The 19,066-nt window shown below is 41.2% G+C and overlaps 1 protein-coding gene across 1 annotated transcript in view; it reads right to left on the reverse strand.

Annotated features, from left to right (window-relative positions):
* Nucleotides 1-16,390: 16,390 nt before the first annotated feature.
* KDR (kinase insert domain receptor) overlaps nucleotides 16,391-19,066 on the reverse strand; it is a 47,317-nt gene continuing 44,641 nt past the window's right edge. The window contains exon 30 of the mRNA XM_011992499.1: nucleotides 16,391-18,323. Within this exon, the coding sequence (XP_011847889.1) occupies nucleotides 18,101-18,323 (223 nt within the window). The 3' untranslated portion in view covers nucleotides 16,391-18,100. The remainder of the gene's footprint in view (nucleotides 18,324-19,066) is intronic.

Below are 19,066 nucleotides of genomic sequence, written 5' to 3' on the forward strand. Positions count from 1 at the left end.
CAAGTGATCCACCCACCTTTGCCTCCCAAAGTGCTGTGGGAGCCACCCACAGCACTTACAAGCATGAGCCACCATGCCCAGCCTAGATAATTTAAATTCTAGTTAAAAAGGGGATATGGTTTGGCTGTGTTTCCATCCAAATCTTATCTCGAATTGTAGTTCCCATAATTCTCATATGTCATGGGAGGGACCTGGTGGGGAGTAATTGAATCGTGGAGTTGGTTACCTTCATGCTGTTCTCGTGATAGTAGTAAGTTCTCATGGCATCTGATGGTTTTATAAAGGGCTTTTCCCCGTTTTGCTTGGTATTTCTCCTTCCTGCCCCCATGTGAAGAAAGACAGGTTTGTTTCCCCTTCCACTATGATAGTAAGTTTCCTGAGGCCTCCTCAGCCATGCTGAGCTGTGAGTCAATTAAACCTTTTTCCTTTATAAATTACCCAGTCTTGGGTATGTCTTTACCGGCAGTGTGAGAATGGACTAATACACATGGAAAATGGATAAGGAGATAGTTTAATGTTAACTTATTCTGGGGCCAGGCACAGTGGCTCATGTCTGTAACCCCAGTACTTTGGGAGGCCAACGAGGGAGAATTGCTTGAGGCCAGGAGTTCAAGGCCAGCCCAGGCAACACAGCAAGACCCCATGTCTACAAAATGTAATTTAAAAATTAGCCAAGCATGGTGGCATGCACCTATGGTCCCAGTTACTTGGAAGCCTGAGGCAGGAGGGCAGGAGGATTGCTTGAGCCCAGGAGTTTGAGGCTACAGTGAGCTATGATAATGCTACTGCACTCCAGCCTGGGTGACAGAGCAGGACCCTGCCTCAAAAAAAAAAAAAAAAAAAAGAGAGAGAGAGAGAGAAATACATTTAGATTGTTTCCAAAAGTTTACTATTTTAATAATGCTACTAATAAAATTTTCTTACAGATAGCCTTCTCCCTACTTTTGTTTAATTCAGTTTAATTCTTCAGTATAAATTCCTAGGAATAGGAATTCATACACATAAATATTTTTAAGGTTTTCAATACAGCTGGACAAATCCATGCTCTACCTAAGGGGCTTTCCTAAGGTATTGTACCACTTGCTGATAAATTAGCAATAGTTGTTAAGGATTTAGAAATGTTCTTAACCTTAATTCTGCCTCCAGGAATAGATCTCCAAAAGAAAATAAATTGACACAGTGAATGTTTATCTAATCACTATTTATAATAAAGAAAACATAGACAAGAAATAAATGTCAAACAACAAAAGATAGGTTATTACTGCACGTTTCACAATGGAATCCTGTGTGACCATTGCACAGTGGCATGTGCCTGTAGTCCCAGCTACTGGTGAGGCAGACTTGAGCTGGGAGGGTTACTTGAGCCCAGGAGCTCTGGGCTGTAATACACCGTATGATCATCTATCTACACCAAGTTCAGCATTAATATGGAACAAGGACCACCAGGTTGCCTAAGAAGGGGTGAACCAACCCAGGTCACAAACCAAGCAGGTCAAAATTCTCATGCTGATCAGTAGTAGGATCACACCTGTGAATAGCCACTGCACTCCAGCCTGGGCAGCATAGTGAGACCCCCATCTCTTTAAAAAAAAATCAGAATTTAGAAGAGTATTTAATGTTTGCATTGTATCTTTAGTGAGAAAGTAGATTTATAAAACATCATATATATTATTATCTCATGATATTTATACATATATGTGTATATATGTATGTATGTGTGTATATGTATATCTACGTGTGTATTTATATAAAGATATATATAATCATATATAAACATATAAATATTAAATAGCTATATGTATAGTATAATGATATATATGGTTAGATGCCAAATATTAATAATGTTATCTCAAGGTAAAAAGCAGTAAGCGATTATAATATCTTGAATTTTTTCTTTCTCGCAAAGAACATATAGTACTTTTGTGGCCCGAAAACAAAGCAGTGAAAAGAAAAATGAAACCAAACATTTCACTCTAGTTCAACTCATCCTCATAGAAACGATACCCTGGTGAGCACTGGGTTGCCTAGTCTCATCTGTACTTCCTTTTCCTTCACAAGGAACCCCAATTTGTTTAGGCACACAGTCAAGGGCTTCATGGTGAAGCTTTAGGCTTTGGCCATCCCACCCCAAGTTCCAAGAGAAACCCTGATTGGTCTAAGGATAATCCCATTCTCCTTGCTAGTGGCAGAGTTAGCAATCGACCACCTCTGACCAGTGAACTGTGAGGTGAGGTCTGAGGTAGGGGTGAGAGCTTCTGGGGATCATTTGCTTGCTTCTGAGAGAAAGCTCAGGATGAGATGGTATCTCTTCTTCCTCCAAATTTATGTGTTTTGACCAAATGCAGCCATTTTGCTCCCTGTGTGATGCTGAAACTGCCACTGAAGGCAGAAAAACAAGAGATCAGAAAGCCTGGGTCCTTGAAGGTTTCACAGAGCTGCTGATTTCAGTAAGACTGAAGCCCGCTCTACCTCCAGACTTCCTGCTTTGTGAGGTGATAAGTTTTCTTATTGTTAAAACCAGTGTTTCCCAACTTTTGCTATGACTCAGAATCCCTACGAGGATTTAAATAACACTGATCCCTAAGTTTTCCTAATGTAAAGTCAGGGTCTTCAGAGGCCAAGCACTCTGAATCAGGGTTTTCTGTTAGTGACATCAGAAAGCATCTTGACTGATATAGACACCTTTGAGGATATCTCCACCATTTTTGTTGTTGTTATTATTGTTGTTTTGGGTTTTTTTTTTTTTTTAAACCTTCAAAGCAGAGATTTGCTTTGAGATTTTCACACCTAGGTTCCTCCTGGAACTGAGACCTTGGCTTCTAAAGTGCAGCATTATTGATTTCTTCTGTTTCCCGGGCCTTTATAACAAAACCCATCCAAAGCCAATTCCAAGTGACTTTGGATAGTTGTAACACGTTAAGGATTAAAGATGTGAAAGAACCTGCTCAGTCATTTAATAAAAGTATATATTTTATGTTTTCCAGAAATACTTTGTAAAGAGTTACCTTTTTACTGTATTTTTAGCAAATATTGAGTTTGGGTAGGACTGTCAAATGAATACAGTATTTAAATATCTCATGGTTTTGGTTGGTACATTGTGAAAAGTACAGGCCTTTACAATCTTCATACCTTGGGTTTCTATAAATTTCCAACAAGCTTCAAAAAGTTTTTTTATGCAAGTACATCCTTAAAATCATGTTTAGCAGAAGGCTATTATAAATAGTACCTGTTTAAAAGAGGGTTCAACAAGCTCTCGGATATCTACTGCAGCATCACTTCTTATTACACACCATTGAAAGTACCATATCTAAACAGTTGGTGGGTGCAACGGCGTAACAAAGCTGTCTCTTGAGATAAATAGTGAAAAAAAGCAGAGAATCCCAAATGAGAATGACAACTCCAAACTGGTCCGCCACTCTCTCTGCCCTGGCCCCGGGAGTACACTTGCCTGAGGAGACAACCATGCACCTTTCAGGCACTAACACTTCCCAGTCACGGCTGTACCATCAGCACAAGCTGTGTGCTACCAATAAAACGTAATAAGCCAGATCCAAAAACCTCACAATTACTGTGGGAACCCGGTTAAGCCCACCACACTACGGATGGTGTTTGTGCCATTAAACAGCAAGTAAGTTAATAATTGCAGCAATTTATCTCAATGCTCCCTGCTGCTTTTAGTGCTTAACTCAAATGTAACGTTCACCAGCTTCTGCCAGTAGGCAAGAGGGAGAGCTTTATCAGAAAAAGTAAAGATTGCTTTGTGATTATTATTTTGCCTTAGGGCAAAGCTATCCTTAAGTGTCCCTACACAGCTCCTGGTGGGATGTTATCTCCTGAAGGCTCTGGAAATGAGCACCATGGCATTTAGAAGACTTCCATCCATGCCTGCCCCACCCCACCCCCAACACACTTTTAAAAAATTGAATACGGTGCTGTCTTAAATCACAGAAAATGGCAATTGATAAGATATAGTGTAAGCTATATTTTCTTCCCAGCAGAGCCTGGCTGACCTGGGCACTCCCTGCTCCAGACCTACCTGGTCCTTGCTTAGCCGCAAAGGCCACTTACTGTTTTGCCATCCTATGTGTATCGCTCACCTGGTGTGTAAAATGTTCAGGACTGTCATACTGTCTCCACGTATGGACTCAGTGTTTTACAATACAGAGCTTAGTTCTTGCAGACTAAGAACCCAGCAGGTTGTAGAGGCCAGGAGTAGCCTGGGACTAACTTTTAATTGAGTGTCTGGTGGGAGAATCTTTTGTTGTGTAAGAGAAATCATTTAAGCTTCCACTTAAAGTGATTCTGCCCCTAGGCATTTTTTTTCATCACATGTCAGTGGATTGAAAATTCAGATAGCATCTTAAAGAAAGCAGTGACATCACAGTTTGCCTCTCGTGAATGTAAATTGTATTTGCAAAGCAGATATTTTCAGTAGTCAAATATTTCTGAATGAAAGATGCATGGAGAAGACCAGAAGAGAAAGAGAATGTCAACTTGCGAAAAGGTCTTATCTGTGTAACAACCATCTCCCCAGAAGCAACTGCTGCTGCTCAGGCTCCCACACTCTCCAGAGAGCCTTCTACTGGAGGGCTAACTGGCCAATTCAAAGGAAAGAACCTTTCTCAAGATTTTACTTTTTTCTTTTTCTTTCTTTCTTTTATTTTTTCTGAGATGGAGTTTCACTCTTGTCGCCCAGGCTGGAGTGTAATATCATGATCTCAGCTCACTGCAACCTCTGCCTCCCAGCTGCAAGTGATTCTCCTGCCTCAACCTCCTGAGCAGCTGGGATTGCAGGTGCCCACCACCATAACTGGCTAATATTTGTATCAGTAGAGATAGGGTTTCATGATGTTGGCCAGGCTGGTCTCAAACTACTGACCTCACGTGATCTGCCCGCCTCAGCCTCCCAAAGTGCTGGGATTACAGGTGTGAGCCACCGATCCCAGCCAGATTTTACTTTAAAATCCTAAATTTTAACTTGTGATAATCTCCCCAGCATCCCATCCCAACTGTTGGTTATTTGTTTGAGAAGTCTCATTTCTATAAAATATTGAAGAAATCCAAAGATGTGATAGCAAGTGCTTTTCACAACTGCTCTGTGCTTTCACCATCTCAAAAAGTTTCCCAAACAATGTAAAGTTAATTATGACGTAAAAGCCCCAGTGAATTTCCAAAGATCAGGCTAGACCAGGCAAAGAGAGAATATATAAAAGAACATACTGTTATAAGCTCTGTCAATACATCTTTGTCACTTATTTTTGGTTAGTCTTGATATCATTTGGAATCTGAAGAATGGCAGATTTTTCCACAAGGCACTGAGAAATGTTACTAATGAGCCCCAAATTATTTGTTACCATCATAAATTCTGAAATCAGTTTCTAGAGTTAAAACCCAGATCTACTACTTACTAACTATGTAAGTTCGGACACATTAAGTTAACGTGTCTAAACCTCAGTTTCCTCATCTGAAAAGTGGTGATGATATCAGTGGCTAGCTCATAGGGTTGTTGTGAGAAATATATTAGATAACAGGTATGTAACTGTGTATTACTCTGCCTAGTGGAATTAGCTCAATAATCTTAGGTTATTATCATTTTTGTTATTATTATTAATATTAAATCAGTGGAAATGACATTGGCTCATGAAGTGAAAGCCATTTAGTAACTGCTTGGCTAGAAATGAGACCTCGAGCCTCCAGACTGTTAACCCCATGCAAAGCTACAGCTTTAATGGGCTTGCCCGGCATCCATTGGCTGTTCTGCAGGGGAAGCAACCTTCACCAGGATCCCCTAGCACTTCCATGCAACCTAACATCACAGTGCCAAACCCTGGAATTAGCAGAAAACACTGAGTGGCTGCCATACTGTGACTTCTTCAAAGCTGACTTTATTATGGAAATAAAAGTCCTGAGGGCCTTTGGTCATTCATGTCTGTGGCTCCTCCATGTCCTGTTTCCTTAGGACCCCGTAAGTTCACCCTCCTGATCCATCACTAGCTGCCATTCTAATGATCTATCAGGAAAAGATACCTGCCATTGACTCGATTTCCCTGGGGTGTTCTCACAGTAATTTATGAACCAGCCAGAGTGCCCTCTCCTCATGGACTTAATACGCTTAACAGCTAATTACATCTGTGTAGGGATTACACTTTACATTGTCCAGCGTTATGAAAACAAACCCTGGGCTTCCTCAGATTCCCTTAAATAGTTCCTTATCTCTAAGGCTGTGATCCTTATCAGTGCCATATGTTTGAGGGCCTGTGCAGTTTCCAAATGATCCCAGGAACGTCTTCTGGGGTCTAATTAGTCTACAGGCCGAAGGACAGGCCTGAACAGGGTCCTATCCTGAACTAGAAACCAGCAGGCCAAAGCCAAGGGGGAAGATTCCTTCCTGCCTTCTATCCTCCATAAACCAGTCAAAGGTCGAGGGTCCAGGCCCAGATGACCACACGTCAGTTCTACTCACAAAGTGACCAGCACGTCCGACGTCAACCTTCATGCAATGTGGAGCTTGGGTGCTCAAGTCCCAGGGGATCATGGGACATCTTTAGCCAAAGTCAAAGTGAAGTATTTGTCTTTCCCAAAAATGCTGTGGGAGGACTATTACAATAGTAACACTTGTGTTTAAAGGATAAAAGTCTTTGGCTTTTTAACACAAGCTAGCTAAACCCTTCCAACCCCCAAGGAAACAAGTCAATGCTGCTGGCTTCCTTTTGCCATCATGGCAAGGGAGGTCCCCACAGGGAAGCAAATTTGCCTCACATACTATTTTCTCAAGGCTTGGGAGATTCCCAGGCTTGGCAGACACTAAAAACACTCCTTCCCTTGGCTTATAACAATTCAGCTAAAGACCTTGTCTTAAGAAACTCATGCAGGGAGGTGATGCGGAGTGCAAAGGGCAGGAAATGTCTCCCTGTGTGAAGAGCCTGGAGCAGAGGGGCAGGCTGTCGCTTTCCAGCCTGTGACTCACAGAGTCACTTCCCTGCTTCCCCCATCCTGGACTCGGCTCCTCGGCCACTGTGTCTCAGCTCCTCTTCCTGTCTCCATTCCGCCCAGACCCCTGAACAAAGCAGAAGTCTGGAGTCCACAGCAAAGACTGAAGTGTTGTGTATATATTTGGGCGTCATCTGTGGAAGCAGCTATTTTGAAAACAAAAAATAACTTTCCTGCCCTCAGAAGAATTTGGTGAGCTCTTAGAAGTGTTTCATTTAACCATTTGAGACAGAAACGTTGGTTATCACTCATTGGAAAAAGAGAGGTAGACACCCTGCATTCATTTTCATTGATCTGTAATAATAGGTAAGGCGGCCTCTCGGGTTGGCCTGGTGGATAATTGCTCCACTCTAGAGCCAAATGGCCCTGGATTTGATTCCCTACTTGTGTGCCCTAGTTCTCTCATCAGCAAAGTGGAGAAAACACATTTTCCTCATAGAATTATAGCAGAATTGACATCTTCACCACAGTGATTTTGGCTGGGCACTGTGGCTCACGCCTATAATCCCAGCACTTTGAGAGGCCAAGGAGGATCACTTGAGGCCTGGGCAACATAGCATGATCCCATCTCTACCAAAAAAAAAAAAAAAAAGGTAAGGCATTTATTGCTTGTTATGTGCCAGGCACTGTCCTAAGTGCTTTACATATAGTATTTTATTGAATCCTCACAACAACCTTATAAGGTGTGTACTATTATTATCTCCACTTTATTAATGAGGAAACTGATGCTCTGAGAGATTGAGTAAGTTGCACATGACCACACAGCCACTAAATGGTGGATTCAAACACAGGTCTGTCTCACTTGAGAGCCCAGTTGCTTGGTGTCCAATATGCTAATGTAAAAGGGAACTTGAACTTGGAGGCCCCCTGGTCCAAATGCCTCCCTGACTCCTTAACTCCTGGCAACTTCTTAACTCCTTTCCAGCAGCCTTACAGAGCAACCTCCTCTTACTCCAGGAGGGGAAGAACCTGAGTGACATAAAGGAAAGGTCATGTGATTGGGAATCACATGATCCAGGGTCTACCATTCTCATGGTTTCTATCCATTGTCTAACTTTGCCCTTTGGGAAGACCAAAAAAAGTCAGAATGCTTTCCTTGAAAACCTCTTCATATATTGAAAGAGAGCCCTTGCCCTCAAATCTTCCCCTTTCTACTTCCAGCTTCCCAACCATTCTTTCTGTAAGATCACCTCGGTCAACCTCTACTGGGTATGCTGCAGCTTGTCAAGTTAACTTCTTAAATGTGAGTGCGAGCATTGAGTATCAGAATCCAAGGGGGTCTGACCAGCTTGTAGACAAATAGGATAATTCACTTTCTTGTCTCTACTTGTTTATCTAGTTATACAGTTGAAAATTTCCTTTGCTTCTTTGGAAACCCAATCATGTTCTGAAAACACATTCACCAAAAGTCCATAAGTATTTTTGTTCTTGCTGGTGTCAAGGAGAGCAGCTTAAAGGTACTAAAAATCAATTTGCTGAGGGTCAACTAGCTAAAATTCAGTTCACCAAATGACCAATTTTATCATTGCATTCCACAGCTATTTATTGAGGGCCTACTATTGTTAGGCACTGTTCTAGGTCCTGGGCATAAAGCAGTCAACACAATAGACAAAACTTTCTAGAATTTCTCTAGCCACTTTTGAGTTTTTCTGACTCCTTTGGAATATCATTTTAAATTTTTTCAATATTTGCACGTTTTTACCGTTCTTTCAATGATGCCTCAACTGGTAAATAAGACTTAATTTTGCGTCTCTACCAATTGGTGAGAAAAATTCAGCACTTCAATTGATGTGATCAGTTTGAGTCCATTAATGGAAAATATGTAACATAATTTTATATGAAAATTGATAAATTTGAATAAGTCATTGAAAATGATAAAATATATTTATGAAAGGTTTAAGCCTACATTCCTCAACTTTTGGAAAATTGAAACTTCCATAAATCCTGCTATGAAGGCAGAGTGAAAATCAGTCCATAAAAACTTCATAGAACTCTTCAATTCAAGTTGCTATAAACTTTATAAATAATTTTGAAGAATTTTGGTTTATTGATCAGTTTAATTTGTTGAGGTAGTCATTAGGCAAATTGTTCATTTGACAACCTGATCTTTAGTAAATTGATCATTGGCTAATTGATTTTTGGCAAACTGACATAACTAATTAGCAAACTAATCAACTTAAATCTGTTTCTATGCCTTGTGTCCCACTCCAAAATTGTTGCAGAAATATCAAATAAATTTATTTGATGCAGCCTTTGAATCTTGACTAGTGAGCTCTTTCTGAGTCTTGACTATTATACTTCAGCCTCCCCTGGCACCTGTCACCCAGCAATTTGTTCTTCATGCTGTGAAAGTCTTTGTGCAGGTCTTTTAACCAAAGGAAGCAAGAAGAGCAGTATATTTCTTTGAAGGCCTCCATGCAGTTTGTTGAGGGTAGGTTAACTGACAATCTTTGAAAACTGTTGTTCAACAGGATATGTCTACCACACTTCGCTACTGCTAGCATCATCACAAGAATATAAAAGTAGCTAAGCTTTCTTGAATGCTTGCCACATATGAAGTAGTGTACTACCTGCTTTACACGCATCTCATTTAATCTTCATCCAGATGAGGAACATAAGGCACACATAGGTTAAGTAACTTGCCCAAAACCACACAGCTAGTGAGTAACACACTTTTTCCTCTAGAAGTTAGATGTTTATTACAACGCTGAGCTTTTGTGTTCAGTCATTTTTTAGTGGAATTATCTCATAGGTAAAGCTACCCTAAAGATGGGAATATTGAAGCCAAGACATATTGACTAAGACAGTTTAAGGTCCGGGTCACCTTAATACGTACCTGTCATTTGGCTGGTTGATTTATTACAGGATGCGTCTGCTCACTGCATGCCATCAAGAGAGATCTCATCCTGGCTTTTATCTCAAGTAAGAACATGTGCCCCATGTCTGCAGTAGACTGGATTCAATCCTGGTATGTGTGACCTTTCATACTGAGGCTTCAAGCCTTAACTGCCCATCTTCACTTGTAACATGGTGATAACGGCACCTAATGCAAGGGCCTTTGCAAGGATTTAATGAGAAAATATATGAGGCTCAATGCTTAGCGTGTGGCAGATGATCAATAGCAGTTCTCCACCCTTCCAGCTGCTCACGCCTGAGTGATTGCAGAGCTACTTAGATGCCTATCACCATGAAATAGAGAAAAATAATGCAAATTAAGTTCATTATATATATTTGTTTTTAAATTCTATTATGCTGTAATTAAACTTGCTCCAGCATATCTGTTGTCCAAAATTAATGCTCACTGGTATTTTTTTAAGTGAGCATTATTAACTAATTAACTAATTTTGTAAGAGCCAACTTAGGAATGGATTCTGGCATAACATCTTGCTCGTTTGTCAAAGAAGCAATAAGCCTTCCTCCAGTACAAAAGGTCACAGGAAAAAAAAGCTGGACCAAACTCTGAAATTCACTGATGAATAAGATGATAAGAGAAGAATGAGGATGGTTTTTTCTCTCTTCATGACAGATCCTCAAGGTAATTTGCCAACCATATTAGACAGAGAAACAGGGGAATGGCACAGCAATACATCATTATCTATCCACAATGATTGAATTGAGGGAAAATTCATTTCTGTTGACCCAAGTACAGGCTGTTGAAAAGATTCTGAAGGTGATTTATACAGGAGTACAATTTGCTTGGTGAAACAGGTGTATTTGTGAAGTGTTGTGTGTTCCTTGATAATGTTTTTGAAATCCCCAGGAAAAAAATCATTATATGAAACAATCCCTACTGAATAATTCCTGGTAAAACTAATGAGATGATAGAATGTATTCTTTCTGTACTCTGTATGTTCATCCATTAGAAAAAGTAAAATGCAGCACGAGCAAAGTGGCTCAAGTCAGTAATCCCAGCACTTTGGAGGGCAAGGCGGACGGATCACTAGAGGTCAGGAGTTCAAGACCAGCCTAGCCAAATTGACGAAACCCTGCTTCTACTAAAAATACAAAAATTAGCTGGGTGTAGTGGCACACACCTATAATCCCAACTACTCAGGAGGCTGAGGCAGGAGAATTGCTTGAACCTGCGAGGCGGAGGTTGCAGTGAGCTGAGATCACACTGCTGCACTCCAGCCCAGGTAACACAGTGAGACCCTGTCTCAGAGAAAAAAAAAAAAGTAAATTAAAATGCAGAACAGTAGTATAAAGGACAATACAGCACTACTTAACGATTACACCAAAGATTCCTTCCATGTTTCCATTCAGTCCCTGCCAACATAGAGTTCTTCCAGAGCAACAACATAATCTCATCTTGCTTTACAAGTGAAATGCAAATTTTGCAACATGAGGTGAACCAGACAATAAGCTTAATTTCCTCAGCCTTCTGTAAGAGGGTCCTTACCTGGGTTTTTCCCATGAGCTCCCTGACTCTAAAGTCAGCTTAGGTGCCTCCATGGTAAATCTATGCATTCCAATACCTAAAGAGGTTCCTGAACTCAGATCTTTACGTAAGAATGACTAAATAAAGAATAACTGAGCCAATAGTGAGAACTATGCTCGATTCATCAAAGTAAGACCATAAAGATACGTAGACTGTTCTGGAATAAGAGTGGCCTTCCTCCTCTCTGTGGTTTTGCTGATAACCCTTAACCCATGAACCTAAGGAAATAAGTTTGACCACTGCCTAATAGGTTGTCTGGCACATAGTAAATCCTTAACAAACACTTGTGGAAATCATTAATGAGACTCTTTTTGTGCATCCTACTCTGGCCTACCCACCTGGTCTGCACTGTGATACCTACATCTTGCTTGGGGTCTCAATTACTTAAATGAGTTCATATTAACCAGTTTTGTAAAAGAATGTCTGACACATTTAATCATGTTATAGATGCAATTAAATATAAGCGAATAAATATATATACATTAAATATTACTCACTTAAAGTTTAGTATTAAGGGCTGAATCTGGACGTGACACTTGGTTTCTATGGAAGGCCTTGCTTTTCCCCACTATGCGTTTTGGGATGTCTGCCAGTTTTCTTGTTAACCTGGGGAGTGACTGTGAGATATTGCTGTTCACTTCTGTCTGGCTTGAGTTCTCTGCCTTCTATCTGGGTTTTCATTCCAGTTATGTTCTCTCTGTGGCAATGAATGGAATGTTTTCAATCCCCTTTGTCAGGATAAGTTATTTCAGCTTAAAGAGATCTCCCATGCAAAGCACCAGAATCTCGTTAAACCTCTCCTGGTAACGTTTGTTCAGAGGGCTCCTGGTGAGTCATTCCATGCCTGGATCCTGTGAGCTGCACATAGACCCAGAGTCAGACATTGTGAAAGTATCTTTAACTGGAAGAACTCAACCCACAAAATGATCTTTCCACAAATACATGTGTTTCCTAACTAAAATCTGAAATCATGAAAAATGTAGGAATCAAGCTAGTTTGGCATTATTGCAAGTATAGGTCCTGCATCATGTGATTACGAAAGGATAATTTTATGAGTCAGTGAGCCTTGATGGCATGCATTTCTTTGTTCTTATTGTGCTAAAGGAAAATAACGGGTTGATTTCCAGAGATATAGCTAAAAGGAAATGTGGCCACAAGTGTCTAGCTGTTCATGTCCCTGCCCATTAATTTTCTTTAGAGATAATCAAAGCTTTTGTATACATTTACACTGAACAGTAAATATATAATGAAATTTTTTTTGAATCGCTGTCTTTCCTGAATTTATTCCCTCAAAATATTATTTTGTGAAGAAAGGAAAAGATAAACAGAGCAATAAAGGAAACAAAGTTGGAGCAAAAACCATTTTCTTATTGTTTTTCTACTGCAATGTCTAAAAGTTGACAGCTTCAAACAATTAAGGTATGAGGGTCCTCCATCACCAGTTTTTGGTAAGTACACTGATTATATGTTCTAAAGTGCTTGGCGTGAACAACAGGTGAGTATAAAGTAAAAAATTAAGCCACATATTTTCTTTTCATTTTTTTATTTTTAAACAAAAATTCAATAAAGTGCTGAGTTTAATATCTTGGAGGCATTAAGTAATTACAGGAAAGTCATATGTGTGTTATAAAGCAAATAAAATCTACGGTGCAATTTGATGTCTTCTCAGTAACATTCACTTGATATCAACCACAGTTTACTGTAAACCTTGTCTTATCAGTAGTCTTCATTAGAATACTTTTTCCTAACTCAGATAATTCCCTCCTTATCTCTGAGTTAGACCTCTCCTGGGGCCAGTGTGTTCTACTACCAGAACTTCAGGTCAACTTGACTGTTAATTTCTCTCTGGGTTACTCCTCCCAGATTCTGCCACTTTTCTCCATTTCAATCAAAAGACAGAGTAAACCATATTTTACCATTTTAATTTCTTTAACACCTAAGAGCAGTCTGTAACTTTTCCGAGAGTTAAACTTAAATTTGCTTTGACAAAAACACTACAGATTTTTACTTATGCCTAAACCCTTAAATGGAAGAGATTCATTTAGAAAATGCAATCTTATAAAGATGTGTTAGAACCCCCTCTGAGCTGTGTTCACTGCATACCCAAGAATACATGGACTCGCCCAGTGCCCTTAAGGGAAAGGCCCATGCAAATGAGGAAAGATGTATATGAACAGCTATTTTTTCCAAAGACTTTAGCTTTCTGGGTTTGCCTGCATTTTATCATCTGCTAATAAATATCTGAGTCAAAGGTAGAAAGAAAGACATGCTGGGGGTACAGGAAAATTGGGTTAAGTCAGCAACTAGAAAGTTGTGGGTTGTGGTTTTTTGCTTTTCTTCCTTCCTTTTACTGAAGAGGGCAAAGGAATGTTCATTGATAGGAAAACCTAATCTGGGGTAATGAACTGAAACCCTCCCATAGCTCTCACCTCTCCTGCTGGGGTTGGGGGTGCAGAGAAGAAGGTGAGTGGAAAGAGAAATGGAAGGTGAGGAGACAAGAGGGTTTGAAGGGAGGGAGGAGGACAGAAGTGGATCAAGGGAGCGAAGGAGAGAGGGCAGGAGCCAGAGGGAGAAACAGTAGCCTCACCTAAAACACATCAAAAGCCTCCAGGGAAAGCTTTGAAAATAAGACCCTGCAGGAAGCACTTTTAGAAACCACAGATTTTTTTCTTCAATACAGGGGCAAATGAGGAGAAAAAAAAAATACTAAGAACAAGAGGCATGGAAGACAGAAAAGAGAGGAAGAAGGCCAAACCTCACCTCCTAATCATTCTGCCTGAGGTGCTGAAAGCATTTCTTAATAAAGTGTGAAGTTTCAGCTAAATCCAAATTTCTGGCATTGGAAGCAATGCCAGGAGCCACTTATGAAAAAGAAAATCTTCTCTTTTTCTTAAAGTGAAGAAAATCCTGGGTTTTCGTACAAGATCTTCTCCATCCCAAATAACCTAGACTCTTCCACTCATTTACTGAAAGAGGCTGTAACAACAGTAACAGATGAGGAACTCTCTGCAAGGACAGCCTGACCCACAGTTTACCGATGTCCTTCAGGAGACCCTAATGTTCTCATCCTCGATCTGGAAGTGCCATCCCCAAGAACACACAACAGCAGCAGTCCCACCCTTCATAACATAGCTGTGCAGAACATCTCAGTAACATGATCGTTTTGAACCATAATACAATAGGGTTGTTGCCAACCATGGGGAAAACAGAGATATTTAATAAACGGTGCTGCCATGATTGATAATCTGCTTGAAAAAAAGAATAAAGTTAGACTGCTATTTCCCTTTGCTCCATATATGAAAATAATCCCAAATGGATTTAAATGCAATAAAAGAAGAAAATTTAGAATTGGAGGTTATTTTGGAATTGGGAAGACCTTCCTTAATAAAATTTTTTTAAACCTAGGAGCCATTTTTTAAAAAGAGAGAGAGGCATATTTGATTAGACAAACATTTCAAAATCTTGTATTAAAAAAATCACAAAAATTCGGTCAGGCGCGGTGGCTCACGCCTGTAATCCCAGCACTTTGAGAGGCCAAGGCAGGCGGATCACGAGGTCAGGAGATCGAGACTATCCTGGCCAATATAGGGAAACCCCGTCTCTACTAAAAATACAAAATATTAGCCGGGCACGGTGGCAAATGCCTGTAGTCCCAGCTACTCCAGAGGCTGAGGCAGGAGAATGGCGTGAATCGGGAGGTGGAACTTGCAATGAGCCGCGATAGCGCCACTGCACTCCAGCCTGGATGACAGAGTGAGACTCCGTCTAAAAAAAAAAAAAAAAAAAAAAAATCACAAAAATAAGGTCACTTATTTGGGCCAATAATTTGTTAAATAACTCCTCCTACTGAATTCGGGTAATAGTCATTCATTCAAAATGGCGATAATGGATCTTATGTTCTAACTCTGTGAGTGCAGTGTAGAATATTGTTAGAGACTGTAAATCTGGTCCATGCCTCCCTGCACTGCCATGGGTCTGATCACCTGTCTCTGGGTCTTTCACCCTGAGTTTCATGACTGGCTATTCTAACAGATATGAAGTGCACATATCTCTGTTTTAACAATCTCAAAAGTGCTCAGAATATAAAATGAAAAAGTGTGGGAGCGTGTGTGTGTAGGGGTGTGTGTGGGAGTGTGGGTGTGGGGGTGTGTGGGGGTGGTGTGTGAGTGTGTGGGGGTGGAGTGTGGTGGATGTGTGTGGGAATGTCTGTGGGGTGGGTGTGTGGGGTGTGTGTGTGTGGCAATGCATGTGGGGGGGTGTGACTGTGGGAGGGTGGATTGTGTGGGTGTGTGTGTGGGGCGTGGGGTGTGGGTGTGAGTGTGTGGGGTGTGGGTGTGAGTGTGGGGGGTGTGGGTGTGAGTGTGGGGGGTTGGATGTGTGGGTGTATGTATGGAGGGTGTGGGTGGGTGGGTATGTGGGGGGGTATGTGTGTAGGGGGTGTGTGTATGTGGGTGGGTGTGGGTGTGTGTTGGTGGGTGTGTATGGGTATGTGTGTGGAGGGTGTGTGTGGGTGGGTGTGTATGGGTATGTGTGTGGAGGGTGTATGTGGGTGTGTGTGTTGGTGTGTGTGGGTATGTGTGTGTTGGTGGGTGTGTAGGTGTGTGGGGGTGGGGGTGAGTGTGAGGGGGAGTGTGAGTGTGAGTATGGGGGAGTTAGATGTGTGGGTGTGTGAGGGTCCTGGGGAGAGGTGTGGGTGTTGGGGATGTATGCTTGGGCAGTGGGTGTGTCTGTGTGTGTGTGCATGTGTGTGAATTATTCGTGATGAAGAAGAGGGAAGGAGCAGTTAAACTTTAAACCAGACATACTTATCCTCAAAATAGTTGTGGTGATATTATACCCTCATACTTTGTACTACAAATACATTTACTGGTTTGTAAAATATATAACCAGGTTATGAAAATATCCCTTATAAGAAGAGTAAGAAAACCAGTAAAAATGTAAAACAACCGCATGGAAAATATGTCTGATTGCTTCTTCTCCATTTTATTTTATTTTTACCTTTTTTCTTTAAGATGGAATCTGACCATGTTGACCAGACTGGTCTTGAACTCCTGGGCTCAAGCGATCCTCCCACCTTGGCCTCCCAAAGTGTTGGGTTTTTAGGTGTGAGCCACTGTGCCCGGCCACCCCTCCTCCAGTTTAGAAATGATGGGTACGGTAATGCAACCTTGCAAAGGGATTCCTTCAAGTTTTTCAATGTTTTTTAATAAAATGACATCGATTGCTGAAAGCATTATGACCTTTGTTATGCTACATAATACTGATACAAAATGTGAATAGTACAAAGTTCATTATATATAATATAAGGCTTTAATATATTACATTTGTTTCTACATAAACAGACTATAAATATATGTGCCATAGCATGTCTTATAGTCATTGTTCCCAGCATTTCACACTATGGTACCAAACAAAAAACACATTTTCTTTTTTGAAAAAAAGGACAGAAGAAGGGCAAAAATCAGTAGAAATAGCTCTATATGTTAAAAGTCTAAACAATACAATAGATGTTATAATTTGGGCTATAAAGTAATTTTGAAGTCGGGCTAATAATCATTCAGAGAGTGAACAAACTCTCTGGAGTTTGTTTACTGGAGTGTAGAGGTTTACTGGAGTGTAGAGGCCAAATAACTAAAATCCTGATGGGTTGTGGGGTGAGAGTGGGTTGGGGACGGGGGGAAGAACAAAAGGGTAAAATCCTTCCTGAAGCTTTGACACTACACACAGCTTGACATTGAACCTCCCGCCTTCAGTCTCAGACATATCACATCAGGATAGATATGAGGGTATTCATCCAGAAGAAACCAGAAGCTGGTTTGTGCAGTCAGAACTCTTCAACACGGCAGGGAGCCTTGAGCTGAATGTCCTTACTTTGTGGTGTTCTGAATAAAGGATCAGCCTGAGAGACAAGGAGCCAGAGCTGCATAATTTCCTTCCTGGGGCTTGGCCAGGAGACACGTAAGAGTCTGGAAGGAACTCTCATTAGGAGTCGGAAACAGCACAAGGAACTCTCCTTCAGCCCAACTGCGAAGAACACGCAACCTTCTAAAACCAGAAACCCCATCTGAAGCCTTTACATTTCAGAACAGACCCCATGCCCACCTCCACCGGAGCCAACACAATGCATTTGCAGGCTCCAGTACTCTCTCAAAGCAAGCTAATGTTAGTCTTCCTTTCTGTCAATCTGAATTCCACACTTAAGGCTTGGCTTGGGACCGACGTCCTAAACAAAGCCTCTTGGATAGACTGAGCCCTGCGAATCCTTCCCATCTGCAACACCCCAAACACTTACATTGCCTGGTTTATCTTCTAGTTTTACAGAAGTGTCAACTCCCCAGGTACTGCTACTTCTTTGAGGATGGGGCCATTTCTTGAACGTCTTTGTTCTAACCCATGGTGAGACCCGCAGTAGGCAGCATGATAAATGCTTTTTAAATGAATGAAAAAGAGGATCAGGTTAACACTGGGAGAATACACAGACACATTCTTGGGTCACAAGCCTCTTCCAGGATATGCCTAGAAGACTAGCTCCCTGCAGTCCGAGGTCCTTTTTTTGTTGTTGAAATGAAAATCAAATGCGGCTACTTCCTGCTGGTGGAAAGAACAACACTTGAAAATCTGAGCAGCACCTCTTATGTGATGTCCAGGAGTTGGGGGCGTGGGTGCTTCCTTTTAAACATGAGGGGAGCTCAATGTGGTCCCCGAGTCAGGCTGGAGAATCTGGGCTGTGCTGCCGGTTTGCACTCCGATCTCTATCAGCTTTAAAAGTTCTGCTTCCTCACTGGAGTACACAGTGGTGTCTGTGTCGTCGGAGTGATATCCGGACTGGTAGCCACTTGTCTGGTTTGAGCCCTCAGATGCCACAGACTCCCTGCTTTTGCTGGGCACCATTCCACTGTGGAAGAAATGGCAAGCAAATGAGTTGGCGGAGAGAAGACAGTTCTTTTGCTGACCCCAGCCCCCTGTCTCTCCCAGTTGTTAATCAGCATATCAGGTTTACAGGGACAAGGTCTATTTTCAGGTACTCGCATGAATTAGTAGTTGCAGATAAATCCTCTTATTCAGGTCCAAGTCTTTCAAGCCTCAAATGAGATGAAAGGCAGTTCTCCCGAGTTATGCAAAGGCCCCAACCGATGGAACATGTTTATGGCCTTGCAGATTGACAAGTTTGTATACAATGACAGGCGCAAAGGGCCACTTGCATGATATTCAAGGAAACTGGGATGTTCTGAAATTTCACTTGTGCTTTTTCCATTGTGGCAATTTGGGAACTACGGGGCATGTGTATGGTGGTAATAAAGTTCTTGAGCAACTTTAAACTTTAGTAACTTGAAGCGTGTGTGCAGTCAAGCCAGATATGTCAAACGCTGCTTTTTACTCATCAAAACCACATTCCTTGGAAGGACTGAGGACCCCAGTCACTCAGCAGCAACTAGAAAATGTTTTCAATGGCATGGAATCCTGACAGATGGTAATCATGTCAAAGCCTAGAAATGTAGGCTGTGTTGATCTAAAATTTCAGGATTTACATTTTCACAAACCATTCTAAGGTGTTTTTTCCCGGTAATAGGTGTTTTACCCAATTTCTTCATGTTAAAACTGCAAAAAGGAATTTTAGTAACTCGTGTTTATACATAG

The sequence above is a fragment of the Mandrillus leucophaeus genome, unplaced genomic scaffold (genome assembly GCF_000951045.1).
Source record: "Mandrillus leucophaeus isolate KB7577 unplaced genomic scaffold, Mleu.le_1.0 Scaffold412, whole genome shotgun sequence".
NCBI classification, from domain to species: domain Eukaryota; kingdom Metazoa; phylum Chordata; class Mammalia; order Primates; family Cercopithecidae; genus Mandrillus; species Mandrillus leucophaeus.